At 45.2% G+C, this 19,890-nt stretch overlaps 1 protein-coding gene across 1 annotated transcript in view; it reads left to right on the top strand.

The window, feature by feature from the left end:
• The window catches only part of LOC125757547 (uncharacterized), a 104,690-nt gene extending 85,741 nt beyond the window's left edge, over positions 1 to 18,949 (top strand). The window contains exons 6-7 of the mRNA XM_049413125.1: positions 16,221 to 16,395; positions 18,779 to 18,949. Coding sequence (XP_049269082.1) covers positions 16,221 to 16,395; positions 18,779 to 18,949 — 346 coding nt within the window. The remainder of the gene's footprint in view (positions 1 to 16,220; positions 16,396 to 18,778) is intronic.
• The last annotated feature ends 941 nt before the right edge of the window (positions 18,950 to 19,890 follow it).

Here is a 19,890-nt window from a genome sequence, read left to right as displayed (position 1 = left end):
GCATCAAAGGCCAAGTAGGAGAAATGATCGAAAAAGGCGCGCGTTTTAAAAATAAATGCTATGCCGTACGTGTACGACGAAAACCCTTTGGTACCAGGAAGCTTCTGCCGTACATGTACGGTGAAAACCCTCAAGGGGTTAAAGGGACACTATAGGCAAATATTAAGTCGACGCTGATTGTTGAAATAGCGGTCCAGAAACCTCGTAGTGCTACTTTTATGCCAAGGAAGTCCTTATTTTGAAATAAAATCACGTTTTAGAGGTCCGCATCACGTTAGCGCAATTCAAATCACCCGCCTGAAATCAGACTTTCATACGTCACTGCTGCCGTGCCCAACGTTGCCCGCCTTTACTGCGCAGCCACCGACACTAGTAGCAGCAGAGCGAAAGTAGCGGGACCCACAGAAGCAACAACAGCCATCGAAGCTCTGACTTTCTGTCAGCGACTTTCACGAGCGCGCAAAACACACGCGGCAGTACGCGATCCCGAAACTACCACTAATACCCTTGTTACACGGGCACGCTAACCTCAGTTACGGCAAACCTCAGTACCCTTAAACCGCAGTTACATCCAGTTAGACGGAAAGCCTAACCGCAGTTATCCCACTAACCGTAGTTGCTCCGAACTGAGGTAGACCACCTCAGTTAAGAAAGCTAACTAACAAAATGGCGGCACCCAAGTCGGTGGTCGAAGGCAGCGTGGCTCCACTGGAGGCTGAAACGTCTTCCCAAAAGCAAGTAAACTTGCCTTTCTCAAGAACAGAAGCGCTGACACGCGAAACAGTCCGTCAAAACAAACCACGCACCAAACACGGCGATACTAGAGTGACCTAGAATAGGGGGAGTGTCCAAAGCGCCGTGCGAATACATGGCAGGAGCGAGGGCCTTTTGCGGTGAACTTCCGCGCCGCGGCGCTGCCGTGCCGGACCCGTGGGCTTTCTCCGCGGCGGAAGCCGCGTGAAAGCGGCGAGTGTCTGCTACGCGCGTGATATTTTGGACGCTATTAGCTAAAATTGCGGAGATTTGGGCAATATTTAATACTGCATCACTGCAACATAATATTGCAGCGACTCATCACACAGAGAACGCGTTTGTTAGTTTGTGTGTTGTGAAACGATGATCTTGTATACATCCTTTCAGCTGGTTTGTCACCGCATTGGTCTACATTTCCGTGGCTGTTTGAGAAACGCATCCTGCGCGCACTTCATCGTGAGAAAAGGCGCTTAACTTACTTTCGTGTGGAATGACGAACGTAAACTTGCTGCAGGAGCGAATAAAGTGGAGATAACCAGCTAGGAGAACGTAGCACATATGCACGTTGTAACTAGCACATGCATGCTAACGCGTTTGCACCCTTCATATCCCATCTTTTATTTCATGCATTCGATTTGTTTTACAAGGCTGCCATCCGGCGCTCTGCTGTTTCAAGCCATTTCATGCGAAGCCGAATGTGTCAGTCGGCGTGGCCGCGGTACCAAAAGTAAAAAAAATTACTCTCGTAACTCGCGTCTTGTTCACTTGGTATACACGAAAATTGGCACGGAGGGGCACGAATGTACGTATGCCCAACACGACCGATAGGTCATGGCATCACTAACCTGACATGCTTGCCGTTTGCGTAACGGCTAACAATAATAATATCGTGTGTGGCGCGCAAACCCGCTTTCTGTAGCCAGAAATAATTCTGACGATGTGTGGTCTGACGATTTGTTTCTGTCAGGTAATGAAAAACGTGGTGGTCACCGATATCGATGTCAACATGTAAGACTTACCTATACATTTTGAAGAATTGACCGCATAAGTAAAATGTATGCGAAAAAATTAAATGAAAAAAAAAACATGGTCCCTTATGCATTCGCCTGAGATGACTCCAAAACGAAAGCCATCTTTTTCCTCAGTCGATGCATTGAACCTCCCTCGCCCCTCTACGAAGGCTTTCTGCACATAATGTGGTTTCGGACTGCCGAGAGGATCGAAGGCATTGCAAGCTTTCTGCACCTCACCTGCTTTTACATTGCCTCTGTGATCGCCCCCGATCACGGAGGCAATGCAAAGCGACCATGTCACGTGGTGGCGTCATCATATGACATCACGTTGAATGACGTCATAGTGACGACACAAGTTCTGTCGACGTCATCGTGTGATGATTTTGTGCATCACTCGTGTTGACTATGCGGGATGCCGACGGTCAATTTTCGTGTTTGATGAGGCATCTAAGGCTTTAGCCTTAAAAAAAAGACAAAGAAAATGAAACGATAACAGTGCAACATCGCATATGCCTCACTTCATGTTACGAGCGATCGCCCGAAAACAAACGTGATTCTCAGTTCAGAGCAACTGATTGCACGCGTCTGCGAGACAAAAGAGGCTTGCTTTTTCCGTCTCGTCATGTCTTTATATTTATTCAAGAGATGAGCAGACTCCGGAGCTTCAGCACGAAATTGTGGTGGACGCTATATTGAGGTCATCAGGAAAAAGCGGGAAATTGTGGTCGGGTGCCCTGTTGGCGCGCACTCAACTGCCGAGGAAACAATTGTATTTTATGTAACTACTCGTCTACATCTTTTTGTAAAATCTCTGAACCGCGCGAACACTAACCTCCGAGAACCGCGAAAACATCTGAAGTTGAGAATGAGTTGTTTGAAACTGTTTTCATTTCGTATGGTGAAGGCTTGAAGCAATGCATGCATCTCGCGCGAACGTTCCATATTAACGTTCAGCGATACAGTGCATATATATATACATATATATATATATATATATATATATATATATATATATATATATATATATATATATATATATATATAATCGCATGTTGCATTTTTTTCAGGCTAGGTACATAAGGGATCTCTGCATTTGAACAGTTTTCTGAAGTGATTGAGATGTTACACTTCTATTTGTCAATTTCTTACAGTATTTTCGGTTCAGGCAGCTTGTACAGCAAGAATGGGCGCATTTGTAACTTTGTTTCATGATATCTGGATATTTGTAAAGCATTTTCTATATTAAGTCTTTTATGCAAAAACTTGTGGAATAAGGTTAGTTTACCTGGCATTGCTTTTCTTTCAAATGTTTGCGCACGGTGAGCCTTGTTGTACGCTACCTCAGAAGCAAAAATAAGCCAACAGCATTGCGGTCGTGTGGCCGTCTCTACTCTTTTTTTTTTTTTGTTTCCCTTGCGTCTTCCCGGTGTGCTCCGTCCATAATAAAGAGCTAGTGGAGGCTAACTAATTGTCGAATAAAGCGGTGTGCATATGGCTAGCAAACCAGTGGCGACCGTGAGTAAAAAGCTCGTAGTGTGAAGGTCACTGCGTGCAAGTATTTCAGCTGACTGCGCGTGCAATCTACTTTTTTTATTACTCTTAATTCGTGCATGCGTGATGCTATTGCCTAATTACTCGTGCGAATAAGGTTTTTTTTTTCCGTTCTTTGCTTGTGCGTGTCCCTTTTGCGCGTTGTTACACACGCGCCAACGTTCTCGAACTCTGTGACCGGAACTAAGCCACGCTGATGCCACTTGACACATGATTTTTTGCATTCTGTTGTTGCCCCAGCACTAACACAATGCTTAAAGATGGATAAGCTCCATTCCGCACCGCATTATATAAGTTAAGTAGACTTCAAGTGCCCTGTGTGGAAACTCGGCGCAAAGAACTACAGCGCGTAGCAGACGCCCCTCGCTTTCCGCACGCTTCTCGAGCGCGGAAAGCCCATGGGTCCGGTGCAGCAGCGGCGCGGCGCGGGAGTTCACGGCAAAAGGCCCACGTGGGAGCCGGCGCTTTGGACACTCCCCCTATTCTAGGTCACTCTAGCGATACCAAACGTATCAAGCAACAGATTGTCTTGGCTTTCGCACTGACCGTAAGTTGACTTCGGCCATAGTTGTGAGACTAGCCCTTATTTACGCCAAACATTGTCAAAACACTTGATGGAATACGCTTGGGGACTGCAGATGCAAGGAGAAAGGATTTATTTTAACCGAAATACATTGTATTTGTCAGTATTTCTTATAAAAACCAGCTGAACGTTCATATTTTAATCACGAAACTTAGTGTCACGTGACCTGCTTCAGCGACCCAAACTAAGGACTTTTCGCGTGTAACATGTGCCAACCGCAGTTGGCGCTAACTATAGTTTATTACGGTTAACTGAGGTCCGTCGTAACTGAGATTAGCGTGCCCGTGTAACTAGGGTATAAGATGCGACCGCGTGAACGAAGCAAGGCGCCGGGCGAAGCGCAGTACGGCGAAAACGGAACCTTGGAGCCACGCGCGCCGTTCCCCATGGCAACGCCACAGAGGTTCTTTTTTCCATGAATCAAATGGAAACGAACAAACAGCATTTTATTACATGTTTTGACACACGTAGGTTCTTTTTTTATTGCTGCTAGTTTGGTTACTAGTGATTTATTGCAGGCAGACTCTCATACATCATCGGGATCACTTCGAAAATGTCCCACTCGTGGCGCTCATCATGTGATACATTTAGCTTAATTTCTCGGTAAGTAGGGCACTGCTGTCGATAATATTGCTGTTTTAGAAGTTGTCATACATTGAGCTTTCACTCTGACATAAATTGTTATTTGCCTTTAGTGTCCCTTTAAAAGATAAGATGATCAGTGATGTGGGAAGAAACGACTCGTGATATCAACGAGCTCAATCAAGGTATTCCGAAGTGCGTGTGGCATCGCAAATAACATTAGTAAAACCAGTGTTTTTAAACTGTGTGTTACACCTGAGGTGTGTAACATGTGAACATAGGAACGTGGCTTGCAATATACAGTAGAACCTCGTTGATACGTTCCCGCTTAGCATGATTTCCCGGTCGAAATCGCGAAAATTAAAAGTAACCCAATACAGCTGTGTGTAATACGTTCCCGGGAAATACGATTATTCGGCAGCAACGTTCAGCACCGCAGGAAACTGTGGTCGTATGATACGTTTTGTATAGGCTTGTGCGAATATTCGAGCACTTCAAATATTCGAATGAATATAACAGTATTCGAATTCGCTTCGAAACGAATTTAAATTCTAGGAAATTTCGAAGTATTCAAAATGAACGAATGAACATACTATATAAACCGCATGTAACTCCCTGTAAAGGTGGTTTCACTGCAATGGAGGTGTGCTGTACCGTGAATACACCTTTCCAGGAGAAATCCGCGCTGCCGCAAAGCCCCACTTCAAGTTTAAATGAACATACAGTAAAACATCGTTAATTCAAAATCACTGGGGCTGTGAAAAATCTGATTAAGCCGGTTTTCGAATTAACCAAACATACAAAAAGCGGAATGCAAGGAACTTTGAATTACTGGAAGTAATCAGAGGTGATCGTTTGCTGTGCCTGCTAGTTTGCAGCTACAAGGGTTATGTCTTCCAGCAATAGCTGGTCCCAATTTTGCCGCTAAACCGGGGAAACGGCGGGGCACGCTGCTGCCATCGCAAGAAACAAAAAGAAAGAGGGAAAAAACACGATCTCGTGGTCAACTGAAATGCGCACCTGCAGAAAAGGTGTGCTTCGCTGCAACACAGTAGTGACACGCGAGCAGCATGTCACCTGCTCCTCGCAGCGTCAGCGCGTCATGATGCGACCATTCGCCCATTCTTTCTGGTAAAATAAAGAATTTAATAATGACCAGTCTGACGGAATTCGCGATGTTTTCTGGGTGGAAAAGATTATCATTGAAGCTTTCAAACTGAGTTTCCGAAGTAGGCGTTGCAGGCAAGTACTCCGCCAGCAGTGCAAGTGCGCAAATTGCCGGAACAACCGCCATTCGGAGGTTCACATACATCGCGAATTCCGTCAGACCGCCTTTTAATATTTTCTCTATTTTCCCAGAAAGAATGGGTAAATCATGACGCGCTGATGTTGAGAGAAGCATGCGTCATGCTGCCCGTGTGTCATTGCTGTGTTGCAGTGAAGCACGTCTTTTCCGCAGGCACACATTTCAGCTGACCACGAGAGCGCCTTTTGTTTAGTTTTTTTCTTGCGTTGGCAGCAGCGAGGCTGGGATGCTTCACTTGTCACTCATTAGTATCGCTACATGCATTGCCTTGTTGCTCCTAAGGGCCATCGTTTCTGCGGATTTGCAGCTAAATTGGGATCGGGGAATTGGCACATGGCACCCAAAGTTTTCTAATTAACCGGGCTGGTACTGACCGCCACTTCAAATTATCCACTCATATTTACATTGCAAAATACAAGGCCAAGGAAATCCTTATAATTATGCGAGATCTCGAATTACTGAGGTTTTACTGTATTACCGTCACATCGATTCATCATTTTTTAAGTTTAAAAGCTTGTTATACCGGCTTATATGCTCCAAGTATAGTAAATCTTAAAACGTAACATGTTTTACAGGTTATCACTTGCATTCTACTGAAAGTCAAATACTGCTATTGCTCAAAGTTGCTTCCACTTCCCTTTGAACCAGAAAGAATGACATATGTTGTTTCAACTTTAAAAATATTGTGCTGGTTAGTTGGGTCATGACAAATATGCTCATTTTTCTTTATAATATGTGATATAAACTATTCGAATTTGCTTCGAAATTCGCTTAGACTAAATCACTATTCGCTTCGAATTCACTTCGGACCTAAAATTTACTATTCGCACAAGCCTATAACTTTTGTACTCAGAAACTCTCATTCAGGTGTGCAAAAAGGGCCCTCTCGTGTACTTGCGAAGCGCGAAGTGGCAGACATCCGCTGCGCAGCGACGGCAGCTTCTCCGCAGTGCCTTTCCCCCCTCCGCACTTTCTCTGCTTTCCACAACTGTCTCCTCCGCATCGCTTCCGAATTGCTCGATCGCCGCTCTCTGTCAACCACACACTGACCCGAAGGCAGGTGGCGACGCTGATCGTCAAAATCTTCAAATGGCTTTCAAAAAAAAAATATTTTCTGTAGCACTTGGCACAATTTTGCTGAGCATATTGCAAATCCTTCATCCGTAGCACGGCACATAGGTGCACACTCGTTCCACACACTCAGTGATTCCACTCCTGCGCCAAAGTGCGCCAAATTGTATTTACTGCGCCATCCTGATAATATCGACGACAATTGTGCCAAACTGCGCCAAAGTCCCAGGTTTGGGGGCGTCTATCACCGGCAATCGCACTGCCGGCGCGTCAGAACGTGTGCAGCATGATCTTGGGGCTGCCAAAGTCACAACCATGGACCAAGAATTATTCCGCTGAATAAATAGCGCTCGCGCATGCGTCCCGAGTAAGCCATGATGCCATGCACGGTGCCGACATAGCTTCTGTTCTGCAAGTCGGCTCGGCAGCACAACACGCTCTCCGCAGAGGCTCGTGACGTCTAGGCCTATCGGTAGCGAGAAAGTGCAACGGCGATTCATCGGCGGACGTCGTCTATTCCAGAAATGCTGCTGATAGCTCGTTTCAAGCGTCGCACAGCACGCAAGGAAAGCAATGTTCACTAATAACTACATGCGTGCCGCTAAAATGTCTGTCACTTCTGTTTCTGGACATCGCAGAATGAAATCTGGGATCGCTAGCAGTCCCGTTGCTGGGTTTCCACTCCTGCGCCAGATGCGCTAAAGTGCGCCAAATTAGATTTACTGCTCCCTCCTGATAAAATCGATTTAAATTTTGCCAAACTGCGCCAGAGCCTCGGGTTTGACTGTATCTCTCACCCACACTCGTTACGCCGGCGCATCAAAATATGTGAAGCATGATCTTGAGGCCACCAAAGTTACAACTATGGACCAAAGATTATTCCGCAAACGAAACAATGCTTGCACGTGCGTCCTGATTATTTGAGCCACGCACGGTGCCGATGCAGTTTCTCTTACGCAAGTTGGCTCGAAAACAAAACCCGCTCTTCGCAGAGCCTCGTGACTTCTAGGCTAATCGGTAGCGATCATTTGTCGCGGCGATTCAGCGGCTGACGTCGTCTGTTCCAGAAACGCTGCTCGTAGCTCGTTTCAAGCATTGCACGGCATTGAATTAAGGCAATGTTTAGTAATAACTACACGCGTGCTGTTGAAATGTCTGTCACTTCTGTTTCTGGACATTTTGGAACGAAATCGGGGAAACCTAGCAAGACATGCAGAACAAAATGGAATTTTGTGTCCATAGAAGAGCAGCGCGAACGATGGTAAGACGCCGACACTTCTCACGTACTTTCTCCATGAATCTCCATACAAAAGTGGTTTTTCGTTAATTCATTCTAAAAAGACAGGGCGTGCAAACACGGACACAAGAAAGAAGTCAAGACACCACAAACGCCGACTAACAACTGAAGAGACGCCCAACGGCTGAAAAGAAAGAAGGCACGAAAACTTATCTGCGCATGCCCATCCAACAGGCGAACCTATCAATCTGGCACGCATGGCGGTCTACGTGGAAGATAACTGTTAAGGCATTTGATTTCATCTTTATGCAAGTTAATCGACGGTTGGCTCATGCATGTGCTACCACTATTCTCGATATGCCATGCTTCAATCATCGGGCGCGTTTCTTCATTTCTATGCTGGTACAAAACTGCGCATTCATCAAATTTTGGCGTGCACTTACAATCTCGACAATGTAAGGATAGATTAGAAGGTGAGCCTCCTGTTAGCGATCTCTTATGTTCCAACAATCTCTGGTTGATGCATCGGCCCGTCTGTCCTACGTAGAAGCGGCCGCAGTTGAAAGGGATCTTATACACCACACCCGTACGACAATCAGTGAATTTGATGGTGTGTTTCACGAAACAAATATCGGTCCGCTTCTTGTGTTTTACTCTCTCATTCTTCCTCTGGACAGCGGCACAAATCTTACCTAGCTTATTGGCAGCCGTGAAAACAACATTAACGCCATATCTAGTTCTTACTTTCTTTAGCCTGTGAGATATGCAATGAATGTACGGTATACCTACGACACGTTTCTTCCTATCGCTTTCTACAACCATGCTCAGACTTAACACAGTAGACTTCTTTAAACGTTCAGCGACTGTGGCCACTGCATCACGAGGATACCCTGCATCTAAAAGACGTGTAACCTGTGCGTTAAAGCTATCACTCATTTTGTGCTCACACGACTTGGTGAGGGCTGACTTAAAAAACATGGCGATGCCGTTTTTTACAACCTTAAGTTCGATAGGTTCGCCTGTTGGATGGGCATGCGCAGATAAGTTTTCGTGCCTTCTTTCTTTTCAGCCGTTGTGCGCTCCAGTTGTTAGTCGGCGTTTGTGGTGTCCTGACTTCTTTCTTGTGTCCGTGTTTGCACGCCCCGTCTTTTTATAATGAATACTTACCAACTAGCTCAGCTCTCTGTTATTCTAATTTTCGTTGTTACTTCCACCAGCACGTCCAAGTATATATCTGTTGCGCTTGCCGAAAGAAAGAAAAAAAAAGCACCCCACCCTTTTCTTCCGACACCGTGAGTAGGAGAATCCATATATGAATCTTTTGCTTGCTCTTTTTAAAAATGTGATCTCATTAATAAAGGCTTGTCTCCTGGTCGGAGCAGCCTCTATTTCGTCTTAATATGCACAGCTGTCAGTAGCGGTCCCGTTGCTGATGGCCCTGGCATCGGAAGGCCCAGCTTGAGCTAGGTCTGGCGGCGTTCGCAGAAACTGTGCCTTTCATCGCCGAGCGATGACCTCACCATGCATCGCCTAGCAACGCGTTGGAGGGAGGGAAAGATGAGAAAAGAAGTGAGAGGAGGAGAGTAAGTAAATGAAATGAAATAAAATTTCTTGGCGGGGCAGGATTCGAACACGGGCGCCCACGTTCCGAAGGCCGGCGTCGTAACCACTCGGGTCTCCAGGCATGCTAAGACAAGCATTCATGGGAACCATATGATGGCGTTGCTATGGGCGAGAGAACGAGAAAAAGCTAGATAAAGAAAAAAAGGGAGAAAAAAAACCGGAGAAAAAGAAACAGGACAAAGAGAGAGAAAAAAAGAGATAGAAACAAACAGAAAGAGAGATCACCTGTGAGGGTGGGGAAAGAGTGCCTTCTATGGTATAGTATAGCAAAGGCGTAGGAAAGGCAAGTGAGGAGCAGGGGAGGTGCATTGCATAGCCCTTGTATGTTAGGCAAAGGGGTGGAAAAGGGAAGTGAGGCTGAGGGGAAGGGTGGGAATGGTATAGTATAGCAAGAGATGGGAAACGGATGTGAGGGTGAAGCATAACGTAGTCTTGTATAGTACAGGGGTGGGAAAGGGAAAGGAAGTGGGGAACACCACCAGCTCCGCTGTTTTCTCAGTCTTCGCACCGCTAATGCGTAGCTGCCCAAATCTTTTTCTCCGTGAGATTCGCAGTGAATCAAGATACGTTTCTAGCCCTTCATAACAGCCCTACATTAATTGTTCTGATGTCTGAATGTAAATGCACCTTGCTTCTCCAATGTACTCCAGAATGTGAAATTATCTGCTCCAGGGTGCTCCCAGATGCAAAATTATCTGCTCCAAAGTGCTCCATAATGGAAATTTTCGCTGCTCCAAAGTGCTCTAAAATGAAGATTCTGCTGCTCCAAAAATTGCTCCAAATGAAAAGTCCTTGGGAGCATCACTGTATATGGAATAATATAGAATTTTCCTTGCTTCGCGTTTATGGAAGAGCAGGCGAACGGTGGGAACGCGTTGACACTTTTCCTCAGATATATTTTATTTATGGATCTTCATCCGGAAGAGCTTTTTCGTAATTCCTTCCACCAGCACATCCGCGTTTGTAATCACTCTGTGGTAAATACCCCCTAAAAGGCCCTGCCCTTTCGAGGTCACAAGCTAGGGTTCCAATTCGAATTTTTTGCTTGCTGTTTTAAATATGTAATCTCATTAATAAAAGCTTATCTCCTGGTCGGAGCAGCCGCAAATGCACAGGTGTCAGTAGCGGGCCCATCGCTGACGGCCCACAGTGAAGTGGCTACGCCATGTTACACGTCCGCCCCTCACTTTCGAGGGTCAATAACTGACGGTTAAAAAAAAACTCAGTTTCGCTTAAGGGCGAAGCAATGGATGCGATACCAACAAATTGTATTGTTAAACGAAGTAAGGCTAGCACCTAACTCATTTGGATCCAATCTCGGGTAACTCAACAAAACGCTGGTTTAAGGGAATATGGCCGCTCCAGGAACCGAAGCATTTTCGTGCTCCGATTTCTATGAACGCGAAGCAAGTAAGAGAGCAGAGCAAGTTTACGAACCGTCTCCTGATGCCTCGAGATAGCACGCGCACAAGCGACTGTGCCCTTTGAACGATGCGGTCCCCTCCCCCCCCCCCCCTTTGCTCCCCTGGCGTCCCTTCATGCTCCTTATGAAAGACGGGCAGGGCGTTTTCTCTGTTTGATGAGCAATCGACGGCAGGCCACACGCGGGAAGATGTTATCTCATGCGCTGTCCGTGCGATGAAGACAGACGGCCGGCTAGCTTAATCTCCGCTTCAGCCGTGTTCGTCGCCAGCGCTCGCGAGCTTTTACCCGCAGCTAGAATGCGTGTGGTGATGTTATTAATATGGACTTCATACGGAAAATTACAGCAACGGCGATGGCAAAAATCCGCCGATAGTGTCCATATAATTGCTATCACAATAAAAATTTTTTAAAAATTGAGGAGCCATTTCACTCTGTGAAGTGGATGATAAGCAAAGCTGTTTCGTGCATGGCACAGAGGTGACATGGTGGAGGACAGTTTGGTATGTAAGCCAGGATGTTAACGGCCAGGCTGTAAACATTCAATACGCAATATTAATGCGAAAGCCTTAGATGCTTTATCAAACACGAAAATTGACCATCGGAGGCGTCAATCGATTGATGCAAAAAATAATCATAATGTGATGACGTCATCATGGCGTCATATATTGTGATGTCACGTGACGACGTATAGCGCGAAACCAGGTGAGGTGCAGAAAGCTTGCAGAGAGGGAGGGGGAGGATCTACCCGTTCATCGAGAAGAAAAAGAACCTGGCTTTCGCCTTGGAGTCGTCTGAGGGGAATGCATTAGGGACAGTGTGGCTCTTTGGCATTGAGGCACTGCTGTACATCACGGCGTTTGTCTACCACGTCTGCTGATAACCACATAGATGTATTTAGAGTGTTATTTCATAAACTGCAATTTTATTGATCTGGTGTTCTGTTTATTAGTGTCGAAAATAATCACCGAGGAGGTTAATCCAGAACACTCAACTGCATGAGCCCTTATTTTTTCATTAACGAGTAAAGTATGGAGTTCTCCTGAGATGATTTTTCCATGAGATTTGCAATGAATCGAAATATTTCTAGCCTTCACAAGAACCCCACAATGATATTCAGGGGCTTGAATGTTAATGCAATATGCTTCTGTAGTGCACTCCAGGATGTAAAATTTGCTGCTCCAGAGTGCTCCCAGATGCAAAATTTTTGCTGCTCCAAAGTGCTCAAAAACGGAAATTTTGCTGCTCCGAAAATTGCTCCAAATCAGAAGCCCTCGGTAGCATCACTGCACACTTTTGTTCAGAACCTATGGCTCCAACAACAGCCGGGGGAACTAACAATGCAGCCCAAAGATTGGAGTCTGTCGCTCCTCCAGTCTGCCACAGTTCGGTACAAGACCTAAGGAAACACACATGCCGCTGCTGCACAACACGCAGCGACACGTAACCATAGCAACCCTGCCATTGTGCCCAGTGAATATGGCCGATAATTTCCCCCACACTTTTCTCCCGGAGCGCATTTGTTTTTGGGTTGCTCCTCCCATCGCGCAGTGCAATTCCAGTCGGCGTTCGTTTTTCTCTCACTGGACAATTCTGCCTATCAGCGGGTCGTTAGAAGCTGCCAGAAAAAAAATGTTCTGGAGAATATCCGGGAGGTTTCGGGTTATCAAACACCAAAACGAGACGATGCGCGCTCGCCGCCATCTTTGTGAGGACTCGACGGATCGCAATGCAGGCACTTGGAGACTTCATATCGGTTGCCATTACGCCGGGCATTATCTTTTAAAGCCCGTTCCACCGTGCAAAATCGTGCGATTATGAATGGCGGCGAATATACGAGCGCATGTCTCAGGTTAAGACAGAACGCAAACTGTATGCAATAGCCGTGAGCAGCTGTCACTTTCGGGGAGGCTTATCACTTTTGCGAGGTTTCGCATATCGTGCTGTACCGCGATTGTTACATGCACTGCGAAGAGTTGAGCTTGTTGAGCCTTTAGCGGGGCGGCAGTTTTCTTCACGGACGGGGTGAATCACACGTAATCTTGCGAACGTATGTGATCGTATCCCAAATGCACATGCTCGAGAATATCACTTCTGCTCTTCGGAAAACCTAGCCCCATATTTACAAGCTGCAATGCAGAAAGAACCGATGCTCATGCAGCGCAAAGTTTTGTCTGCTGACATGGCGGTAGCATTTCTTTACGTTTATGCTGGTTGTCCCAGAGTTCCATTTTGCAATATCTGGGTTGACTCGGGATTTCAATACACATGACCATGACGTTATTTCCGGTCAGGACCGGAACTAGCTGGCTGACCTCTGGCGGCCAGCGAGAAGCCCGGAGTTCGAAGATCGGAGAGTCCCTCCATGGTTTATGAGAAATAAATGTTTTTTGGCCTTGCACCTCAACATGGGCTTGTCAGCCTCAATTTTTACTCGATTCGGATCATATGTTTTCCCGAATCATACGTTTGTTTGTTTTTTCGGAAATGTATCAACGAGGTTCTACAGTACTGAGGACTGTTGCCGAATTATCGTGTTTTACGGAAACAGGTAAAAACTAAGCACCACGGTATTAGGCCATTCTTGCATTTCCGACTGCGAATGTTAGTGCTGGGAAACCCTATGAAACGGAATTGTAGTAAGAGGCAAGGTTCTGCAGTAAAAGCTAGGTTAATTTGGAAAATCGAATATTTCTGACGTGTTCTCTGGTCAAGGCCAGCTAATGCATTTTTAAATGTAATCAAACTTTCATTAATTTGGTCATATTAGGCCTCAGCCCGGTTAATTCGTACGATCCTCGGAGCATGAAGTGCCGCAAATGTGTGCCACAAAGGAATGAAAACGGTAGGCATGTGCGAATAGTAAATTATAGGTTCGAAGTGAATAGTGATTTGGTCGAATAATTTCGAAAGGAATTCGATTAGTATTGAAATTGTTTATTTGCCATCTTTACAAAGTACAGATGGGAGGATTGCAGAAAGAAAAGCTGTCCTCGGACAGCTTGACTAGCCTCTAACCCTTTCATTTAATTTAGTATATATCACATTTTATAAAGGAAAATGAGCATATTTATCATGACCCAACTAACCTGCACAATTTTTTTTTTTTAATTGAAACAAGGCATGTGCAAACATCATTCTTTTTGGTTCAAAGGAAGTGGAAACAACTTTGAATAGTAGCAGGATTTGACTTTTGGTAGAATGCAAGTGATAGCTAGAGACGGGATTTCAGGCCGATGCCTATTTTGTTCCTTGCGCTCCTATCGCCCCATTTTGATATATGAGCATGAACTAGAGGTTAAGAAGGCCTTTTATAGTGTTTTTATAGTGCCTATAAATGCCTATTTTTGGCGTTCGTGCCTAAATGCTTACAAATGCCTATAAATGCCTTTTTTCAAAATTGGCGCTTGTATGAACGCTATTTAGCCCCAAGTTTCGCTCCCGGGCGCTGTTTGAGACTGTTATTAATGTTACCGCATAAGACTGACTGTTGGGAACTATGGGGTTCAACCTATAGTCCTCTAGTTCAACCAACTCTAGTCCTCTAGTTCAACCAACCAACAACTGCTAGCAGCAGTGAAACGGGACACGCCGGCGAGCATTCGCCGCCACGCTGACATGGCCCGAGCGGTTGGCGAATGCGAAACCGCAGAGAGCCGTCAGTGGAAATGAGAGTTGAGCAAAAAAAGAAAGAAAAATGTGATGTGCACGCAGCCCTTGTTTTGTTTGTAATTTACTTTTTAAGGTGTTCACTGCAGTAGCGTAGCCAGAAATCTTTTTCAGGGGGACGGGGGGACTATACTTTATATATGCATTTGTGCATGCATTTGTATGTGTGCGTGTGTATACAAAAACTGAAAAGTTTCGGGGGAGTGGGAGAGGTCGACCCCCCATCGCCTGGCTACGCCAGTGGTTCACTGCCATGGGAGCAATTGGCTCTACGCAATTCGACCCGGTCAATAGGAGGATTCCCTCCCTTCTGGTCTTTTAGCAATCTGGCTGTCTGCTCCTGCTCTGCACTTCTCAGTCATGCCGGAAAGACACTCAGCGGTGTGTTGATTCGACAGTGGACACTTGACTCACTTTGGAGAACACGGCGGTGCGAACCGTGCAGGACGAAGCACGCTATGTTCAAATGTGTGCGCCTTTGTGCCATGTTAAACAATAACATTTTTGTTTTCCTGTCGTAGATAGAGGTCGCGCACGTGTTCATTTGAAATTATTTGCATTTATGTGAAAATTCATTGTGCCTATATTTATTTTTTACGATTTTGGAAGCCTAAAACATTGTTTTGCCTGCCTATTGTTGGCGCCTAAAACGAGCTTTTTTAGTGCCTAAAAATCCGGCCTCTAGTGATAACCTGTCACATGTGTTACGTTTTAAAATTTACTATACTTAAGGCATATAAGCCGGTATAACGAGCTTTTAAACTTAAAAAATGACGAATCGATCTGAGGGTAATATGTTCATTTAACCTTGAAGTGGGGCTTCGCGGCAGTGCGGATTCCCCTGGAAAGGTGTATTCACTGTGTAGCACCCTTCCACTGCAGTGAAACCACCTTTACAGGGGGTTGCATGCAGACTTGTCTACACCTATTCGTTCTTTCCGTATACTTGGAAATTTCCAAGAATGTAAATGCGAATCAAAGCGAATTCGAATACTGTAATATTTTTTCAAATATTCAAAGTACTCGAATATTCGCACAAGCCTAGAAAACTGCATTTGCGGAGAGCCAAAATGGCTTTCAGAAAGGCATGATCACTGTCCACAAGCTTCAGATCACATTTTGGATTTAGACACGGGGGTCTTTAGCCACATTGGCATTGTGGACGAAGTCACAAATGACGAAAATGGTGGTTTTTGCAGTGCTCGTATGCAAAATAATTGCTGGATTTACGTCTTGCTCAAAAAAACTGAAGTGCATTATTGTAATGGAGCTTTTTTCCACTCTCTCTCTTGATAACTTGGCTTTCGGTTTTTTGGACAGTGTTTCCGGTCCCGGTGAAATCCATATTAACGTGCTTTTACTGTGTCTTATTATGCAACTTGTGTTTCTGTTTGTTTGCTCATGATGCAGGCAGCGCAGCCTTGGGCGCAAGCTGCAGCTGCAGGGCGTCACCACTGTGGGTGCGCTGGCATCGATGACCTGCGCACAGGCGCTTCAGCTGCCCGTGCGAGCGCCACGTGTGGCCTCTCTGCGCAAGGCCCTCCAACAGTATGCAGCTGCCCTGCAGGATTCCCCACTTTGTGAGGCAAGTCTCCTGACTGAAGTATTTCACTTGGGATGAAATGAACTCTGTCTTATGAAGCGGGGAGGCCTCCGAGCCCATGCAGTACAGTAGTGAGTGTATCTGCATGTCTCTCACGCTTGTGTCAGTCCCGAAACTATGGCATAGTCTTCGTGGCAGCTGAACCACGTCGCCCGCATTGCCGGGTACGCAAAGTCAAACGGTGCTGGTGGCGGCAAGTTGATGCTGTACAGTTTCGGTGGCTTGCTGGTCTCGAGGGACATCGTGGTGCCATCCCATTGCGGTAAGACCCAAAGCTGGGGGCATTATCTGTTCGCTTCTAAAGCCATGTCGCGTGGTTAGTGCCACGGGGGCACGCTCCAACCAAAGTATACCTGCTCTTCATTGGGCCCGAACAGATACAGGCACAACCCTCTGGTAGCAGCCAAACAAACAGGCTCAACTGTGGCGAGCTCTAGATTGAAAATTTGGAAGTGCTTGAAACGAAGAATGCCTTATGTAACCCACCTGGTTGCACTGCAGCACAGGGCTGCTGCTCTGTGAAACCACCTTGTCAGGGAACCCCGCGAAGCCATGCTCCTGCATTAAGAGTGCCTCTTTCGTTATCGTGCCAATAGAACATAGGTCACTGGTGAGCCGAACAAGCATTTAAAAATGCGGACGTTCCTATCAACTAGCTGCACCGTCTAGCATATTCTGTAAGCCCTAATGTTTAGGTAGCTTTTTCCCGATCGGCAGTGATTTTTAACAGCTACTCAAAAATAGCAGTTCACTTGGTTTGTTCCCGAAAATGGCAAATGACTCAGTAGCGAGACCCTCTCGGAAATCTTGTTCCTTGGGTGATTCTGTTGCGTTCACGAGTTTTCTGCAGTTTCAAGAAGAAGTGACTCTGAGGATGATGTCATATCATGGAAATATAGTTCGGATGACAAAAAAAAACATAGAAAGAGCTTGGACCGTAGTCAGGTGTTGATCGGTACGTTATGCTTTCTGGCACATCAACTTTTTCTCCAATTGAAATGTCGTAAGGATGTTGGCACTAGTGTGTCTTTTATTTGTAGTGTCTCAACAGTATATGGTGAAAATTTGGTGACATAACCTTCAACCAGTGAAGAGTAATGTTCAGCCCAAGAAGACTACCCGGCCGTGACCTCAGAGTAGTGTTGCGCAGTGAAGCGATATGTGCCACAAGGAAAACCGGCATTCTGGGGATCTTTTTCACAGCAAAGTAATAAACAGGATTTGTGTTGACAAAAATGAGTCTACATAGTTGCAAATCCTGTATAAGCAGACTTATTCGAAGGATGATGGTTCTTGGGAAATGGTCACGGCCGCAGATACGGTGAATTTCATTTGCCTGCTGATCTATATGACCATCGTTGAGCTTCCGTGACTACACTTCCCCAAAACAAGTACATTCAAAACACGAAGCGGAGAAAATACAGAAAGGGCTGTGAGGACAAGTAACTTGACGACCGGACAAATGCCACTCGTAACACCTGCTTTGCCCAGTGGCCCACCAACCTTAGAAATATTTTTTTTTACACCTTAGAGCTTTCAGACATAGTTCCACCTATTTCGATGGTGTCAGACATTGAAATGTGAAGACTTTTTTGTAGCTTACAAGTTTAGAATACTTTTATTGTGCGCGGTGAAGCCATACTTGAGGATGTTTTGATATGTATTTTTTTCTATGCTGATATTTAGCATAATTTGTTAAAATACCTATGGCTCCATAGGAAACTTATTCTTCTTTTTAATTATGTTGTATTACTGTGTTTGGAAAATTTGTAGAGGGAAGAAATACAACCATGTAACCTTATGGAATAGGAATATAATGCAGTTTTCACTGGGCAGACAAAAAAAATTGGTAACTCATACACTTTTTGAACTAGATCATTGAAATTTTTCTCTAACGTAGAAAACTAATGGGCAAACAATTTGTATATTTCAGATTATATTTTTATTTTTTGTCTTTCATGTTGGGAGCACATTAACAATGTTCTATACAATGTTAAATAATTATTGTTTTCTATAAATATTCTTGCATATTAAACTCTAATATTAGCTTTTTCAAGTAATACCACTAAAAAGTACAATCACTTAGCTTTATATTGATGTATAATATTACACTGTATCTATTATTATATTATTCATAACAAAAAATAATCACTAAAACACACAAAATGGAGCCAGTTTTTCCTCGGTAACAGAAAGGCCCTGCTGCGGTGGTCTAGTGGTTATGGCGCTCGACTGCTGACCCGAAGGTCGCGGGATCGAATCCCGGCCGCGGCGGCTGCATTTTCGATGGAGGCGAAAATGTTAGAGGCCCGTGTACTTAGATTTATGTGCACGTTTCAACGCCGTTAAACAAACACAAATGCAGCCGGCTCTGTCGTCTTCTGCGGCCATCTCGATGCTGCGCTGCACAGACTCGGCACTACCTCATGGGCAGGTGCAGGAAATCGCTGAACTAGCCCTGCACGACGGCTGCACTTTACTGAAACGAATGCCAGAGTGCAGTGCCACCGTGAACCGGTTCACGAAGCGCAGGTGAAACGAATGGACCTCATGATGTAAAAGATGGTGTTGTCCTTGCCTACAATCTCGACAAGTGTTGTTTGAAGTCCTTCAAAATTATTTGTTAGGGGGCTTGCAAGCCCTTAAACACCGTTCCATTTTTTTTTTTCAAAGGTTGCTATGAATCCTGTGTGATGCGTGTAGAGCCATGAGTTTTGTCAGAGTGGTGAATAAAGCATTGGCTTCCTCTGTGATGGAGGACGGCCTGCCAAAGCAGCATAGCCACTGGCTGAGCAGCAGTATTGGCTTTAATGTTTGTAGCCTCCATTAATGCGTAAAACAATCAACAGAAGTATGTTTGGCCTTGGCAGCCTGGCAGTGGCCCAGCAATGGCCACGTGTATGTAGTCTACGTAGTCATCTGGCCCTGAAATGTCTCAATGGTGTCACAGCGTGACTTTAAACGCTGCAGGGTGTAAATTAACCCTGCTTGTTTGAAAGTGCTGCCTTATGCTTTTGTATTCTGGTATATTGTTTTCCAGCTTTCTTCATGTCAGGGTTGTGTTCACCGATGGAGCAGCATTGATGCAATCTGACGCCGTTTGAAATTAAAAATGAATGTGATTTTTCAGGTGAGAAGGAGAAAAATTTAGTGTAGCCCATATTTTCTGAAGCTGGGTACCATGAAAGGCATTTTAACCCTTTGTAGGTTTGCCTATATTTTTGACATGATCATATAAAAAACGGCTGTGGTATATTGATATAAGCTACAAAGAAATGGTATAAAAGAAATGTCATCGAAATCGAGCCAGTAGTTTACTGAAAAAATGTGGAACATATATGTCCCACTGACTAATGAGAGTGTTTTCAAGAAGTGGGAAAACACTGTCCCACTGCCTCACAAAGGCACCATTTCGAGATTGCATCAATGTGTATTTTGGATGAAACGGCCGAAGCAAGTGGCACAGAGTATTGCTTC

This window comes from Rhipicephalus sanguineus, chromosome 3 (assembly GCF_013339695.2).
Source record: "Rhipicephalus sanguineus isolate Rsan-2018 chromosome 3, BIME_Rsan_1.4, whole genome shotgun sequence".
NCBI lineage: Eukaryota > Metazoa > Arthropoda > Arachnida > Ixodida > Ixodidae > Rhipicephalus > Rhipicephalus sanguineus.
Note: the sequence above shows the minus strand (reverse complement) of the source record. Positions and strands in the feature narration are given on the sequence as shown.